We start from the raw sequence: 5,219 nt of genomic DNA, 5'->3' as shown, positions 1-5,219 counted from the left end.
TACATGGCCAAGGTTGAATCTCAATATCTCTAATTTTATTTTAATCTCAAGTGAACCATCTCATATATATATATATATATATATATATATATATATATATATATATATATATATATATATATATATATATATTCGAAAATAGATATCTTTAAATATTTAAAATGATGTTTTTATTGATATGAATTATCTTTATTAAAAAAGTCTTATATTAATTAAAGCCCAAAGTTTTATAATTATGTGTAATAACTAGTATTTGAGCTTGTGTTTTGCCACCGGTTCTTACGTGTTTTTAATAAGTATTAGGAATGAGAATTAATTAAATCAGTATAACATATCACAGTTTATTGCAGTGGACATACGTATATAAGCGTAAGATAGTGAAACCCTAAAAAAATTGTTCAAGAAATAAAAACACATCTTGAAACGTATATTTATAAAAATGCAGTTTTTTAGGATAAAAAATGAAAGACAAAAAAAAGTTAAAGTGACGCAGATGGCAAAAGAAACAATTCAACATAAAAAAAAATAAAAAAGGGTATCAAGGCCTAATAACTTATTGATTGATTATAATGGTAAAATTCGGAAAAAAAATATAAAAAAAAAAAAAATGTTGCAAATGGCAAGTTAGTTGAATTGTAAGGGCTTAAAGTGAAAAAAAAAAAGATAGAAAAAAAAGGATGTAAGTGTAAATTGGATGGATGGTTTATGAATAGAAAGTAAAAGAGTAAGGACTATTTCTACACCTTAAGCTAAAAACAAATTAACAATTAAATCCAACACTTGAAACCAACGAAAAACAATGCCTCTTATAATATGAATTACAAAATCGCTTGTACGTTATACTTTAGGAGATGTACTTTTAGCTACAGTACATCTTCTTCACATTGAGAATTTAGTAATTGTATATATTTATAATATAATTATTATATATAGAATTAAAGTAGCAAGTTAACAATTCTGGATTTACACATGTAGTCATCCAAGAATAAGATTAAACGGCGTTTAGATTTGGTGGGTGAAATAACGGTTATTGGTAAGGGGTAAAATGGGCGGGATTGGTGAGCAGATATCAAAGGATCAGATGATCTAAACAAATCTCTTTCCGACGTTCTTCAATTTCCCCTCAATATTGATTAGATGTCGTTTTGCCCAACCACTAGATACAGATAGATACCCTTCTCCCCCTCCCCCCCTCTCTCTCTCTCTTGATTTTCTTCAAAAACCTATCAGACAATATCCGCCGGTGGTTTCATGATTTCGTGTTTATAAATCATAATCTGATACCGAATTGTTCGATTAAACAGACTTCAGTTGTCATTTTGCTCCTCCAAATCGGAAAAAGGTTCGTTGATTATCTTGATCATCGTGTAATGTTGTTTTTTCTGTCACGATTTTTTTTTCTTTTTTTTATCCTCGTCATTCCTCGGCGGTGAAAAATTTACTGTCCGTAGCTGTTTTTAGACGCATATGCTTGACGTTCGTGATAGGTATATATTAGCTTAACATGAATTAGGTTTTTTTTCCTCTATGTTTATAATCCCTTTCTATTGATTTTTTCTTTGTCAGAAAAGAAGCCCATAATTTGCATTGAAAGCGTCAAATGGTTTGCTTTTGCTGAAATTTAGCAAGTTTTGTTTGATCCAAGCGGAATAAAGTGTTTGACTACATGCCACAATAATAATTGGAAGAAAAAATTAATCCATTAGAGAGTTGCAAAGGTAAATGTGTGTTGGTATCAGTTTTGGGAAATAGTAGGAATTTCAAAAGTAAAAGTGGGCTCCTTTTTTGGGAAGTGTCTTTCAGATTTCTTATTGATGGTGTAACTTGTAAGGAGGTTTCAAAGATGTAATTGGATATTTCATTTGGAAGCTAATATCTTGTGTTGGGGAATTTTGCTTCAACTGACAAACTAAAATATTTAAGTCATCTTGTAATTGGTTTCATATGTTTAATTAGCTATAAATTGAGGAATCAAACATACATGTTCTTTGTTAGTCTTCCTAGTTTGTGATACTTGTTGGAATGAATATATTTTGCCTTGATGATGAGGTGGAGGTGGAATTATACTTGAGAAAGAAATATATGTAATGTGTTTTTGGTTTTCTTTGTGAGCAGAGATCATGTCACATCAGCAAGAAGATGATGAGTACATGGGTGATGAATATGAAATGGAAGATGTAGATGATAACATGGAGGAGGAGTTTCATGGTAGAGATGTTGGGTCATACTCTGATGTGGACGAATATGATTACATGGTATATATATCTTTGTATTACATGGATATGGATTGAATATTGATGGATGGTAATAATTAAGTAAGCTTGTTTGCGTGGAGTGTAGAATAATAAGTTGGCAGATACATGCGCTGCCCAAGCAAGAAGAGGAAAAGATATTCAAGGTATTCCCTGGGAAAGGCTGAGCATCACTAGGGACAAATATAGGCAAACTAGACTTGAACAGTATAAGAACTATGAAAATATTCCTCAGTCTGGGGAGGCTTCAGAAAAGGTATGTGATTCTGAGTTTATTTGAATAATATTAATTACAAAAAAAAGAGTAATTGCTGTCAACAATTCAGGCATGCAAAGTCACCAACAAAACAGTCCTGTACTACGACTTTAGACGGAATTCAAGATCTGTAAAATCGACAATACTTCACTTTCAGGTATTTATTTGAACATAATAAGCCTAATTTGGTGATTTTATTCATAACATTCATTCTTTTTGGTGATTTAGTTGAGAAACCTAGTATGGGCTACATCAAAGCATGATGTGTACCTAATGTCACGTTTTTCTGTCATCCATTGGTCCTCCTTAACTTGCAACAAGTCTGAAGTCCTTAATGTATCAGGGCATGTGGCACCATGTGAGGTGAGTCATGATGTGCAGAGGGGTTTGATTTGATTGTTTTTTTCTTTTGAAATAATGAAAAATATATTATAGAAACACCCTGGAAGTCTGCTGGAGGGATTTACTCAGACCCAAGTTAGCACAATGGCAGTAAAAGATAATTTGCTAGTTGCTGGAGGATTCCAAGGAGAACTTATATGCAAGGCAAGATCTAGGTTTATATAATTACATGGTTTCTTTATATAATTTTAAACATGAGATTTCCTTGTTAATGAGTGCAGTATTTAGATAGACCTGGAGTTTGCTTCTGCTTGAGGACAACTTACGATGATAATGCTATTACAAATGCTCTAGACATTTATACTACCCCAAGGTATTATGTATTATGTATTATGTATTATGTATTATGTATTATGTATTATTTATTATGTATTATGTATTATGTATTATGTATTATGTATTATTTATTATGTATTATGTATTATGTATTATGTATTATGTATTATGTTGTGTTGAACCAACCTTGATTGTTCCATGATGATGCAGTGGTGCAGTTCATTTTACAGCCTCAAACAATGATTGTGGAGTTCGCGAATTCGATATGGAAAATTTTCAGATGACTAAGCACTGGCGTTTTCCTTGGCCGGTCAATGTACTCTATCTACCTCTCTTGTTGTCTTTGATATTGTTGTTTCCATGATATTTTTTCTTATTGTGTTATGAACTTATGATATGATATGCAGCATACTTCCATTAGCCCCGATGGAAAGCTTCTTATAATTGTTGGAGACAGTCCTGAAGGAATGTTGGTGGACTCGAGCTCCGGAAAGGTAAGTAATAGACTAAATTAATTAGTTATAAATTTTGTAATATGGTAAATAAATGCATGAAAATATGGATGCAGACGGTTGCATCCTTGCACGGACACTTGGATTTCTCGTTTGCATCAGCATGGAATCCGGATGGGTATGGGTTTGCAACAGGGAACCAGGACAAAACCTGTAGAGTTTGGGATATCAGAAACATATCAAAATCTATAACCTCTTTAAAAGCCAATCTTGGAGCCATTAGATCCATCCGTTACTCATCAGATGGTCGCTTCATGGCAATGGCAGAACCTGCTGACTTTGTTCATGTGTTTGATGTCAGAGACGGCTGTTATGACAAGGAACAGGAAATTGATTTTTTTGGTGAGATATCTGGCACTTCATTCAGTCCCGATACCGACTCTCTTTTCATAGGAGTATGGGATCGCACGTATAGCAGTCTCCTCGAGTTTGGCCGCAGACACAATTACTCTTACTTGGATTCCCTAATTTGATTTTCATCCTGTATCCTATCATTTTTTTTCTCCTCAAGCCTCAAGCCTCAAACAAACACAAACATGTCATGTATCATGTGTCTGTAGATTATTAATGTATACAACCAACTGTACAGAAGAAGAAGATGAACAAAAAGAGGAAGCAAGTGGCTGCTACTAAAGATAAGATACCCACTCAAACCAAATTAATTAGCTACTAGCTAGGGATTTTTAACTTAACTTATCTTTTATATGTTACAAATACCACCATATTATTTTATTATTAATATTAATGTTATATATATAACTTGTATACATATAACTTGTTTGCATTTGCCTTCACCTTTTTAATCAACTTCCATTGTAATGGTGTACCACCAACAAGAATTCTAGACCACAATGCTAGCTAACTATCTATATATGTCCTCAACTCAACTCGTATAAATACCAGACACTTAGATTATGTTCTCAAATTTCCTCTCTTTCTCAAAACATATCTTCAGGTTCCAGTCGAGTTGTCATTTGTCTATTGATCAGTGAAACCAGCTTCCAACAACATAATCTTGGTTTCAACACATTATAAAATTTTGGTTTTAAAGTTGTTATTATTATTCTAATTCTATAAACAAGAATAAAATATCACACTTTATAATAACTTTTCTTCTTGTAAAAGAGATAATGTTTCTAAATAAGAAAATCTTTTCGGTTAATGTGAATAAGATATTTTTGCATAATTCTCATCAATAAAAATATCTAAAGAATGTCAACATAGTGGAAAAAAGTTATTTGACTTTTCAAGACTATATGTGAATTTTACATTACAAATAAATCATTTTCTTTTTCTATGGAAATCCTTTTACCACTACTAAACTCATTATTTTGGATATATATTAGTTTTTTTTTCGAAGTTTAACCTTTATTAATAAAAATGCTCAATAAAAACCAAATAACTTTATTTATATGGCAACCACTATTATCTATTAAAGCAAGTTATAGTGGTCATAATTATTAAAACAAAGTTGTTAAAGTCTAATGATTTTAATAGAATAGAAAATTTCGTCAAAATATT

At 31.7% G+C, this 5,219-nt stretch overlaps 1 protein-coding gene across 3 annotated transcripts; it reads left to right on the top strand.

The window, feature by feature from the left end:
* Window positions 1-992: 992 nt before the first annotated feature.
* On the top strand, window positions 993-4,443 carry LOC111888713 (uncharacterized WD repeat-containing protein C2A9.03). 3 transcript variants are annotated; one of them, XM_023884840.3, is made up of 11 exons: window positions 993-1,342; window positions 1,567-1,718; window positions 2,116-2,255; window positions 2,341-2,508; window positions 2,579-2,665; window positions 2,737-2,871; window positions 2,944-3,054; window positions 3,132-3,223; window positions 3,397-3,502; window positions 3,594-3,680; window positions 3,755-4,443. In XM_023884840.3, exons 3-11 carry the CDS (start codon window positions 2,121-2,123, stop codon window positions 4,169-4,171), a joined length of 1,338 nt encoding a protein of 445 aa, XP_023740608.1. In that variant the 5' UTR covers window positions 993-1,342; window positions 1,567-1,718; window positions 2,116-2,120; the 3' UTR covers window positions 4,172-4,443. The 3 variants fall into 3 exon arrangements, with proteins under 3 accessions (XP_023740608.1, XP_023740609.1, XP_023740610.1); XM_023884842.3 differs by lacking the exon at window positions 993-1,342 and adding an exon at window positions 1,349-1,487; XM_023884841.3 differs by lacking the exon at window positions 1,567-1,718.
* Window positions 4,444-5,219: the final 776 nt, after the last annotated feature.

The sequence above is a fragment of the Lactuca sativa genome, chromosome 5, assembly GCF_002870075.4.
Source record: "Lactuca sativa cultivar Salinas chromosome 5, Lsat_Salinas_v11, whole genome shotgun sequence".
Lineage (NCBI taxonomy): Eukaryota > Viridiplantae > Streptophyta > Magnoliopsida > Asterales > Asteraceae > Lactuca > Lactuca sativa.
The sequence above is the reverse complement of the archived record's forward strand: the minus strand, read 5'-3'. Positions and strand labels throughout refer to the sequence as shown.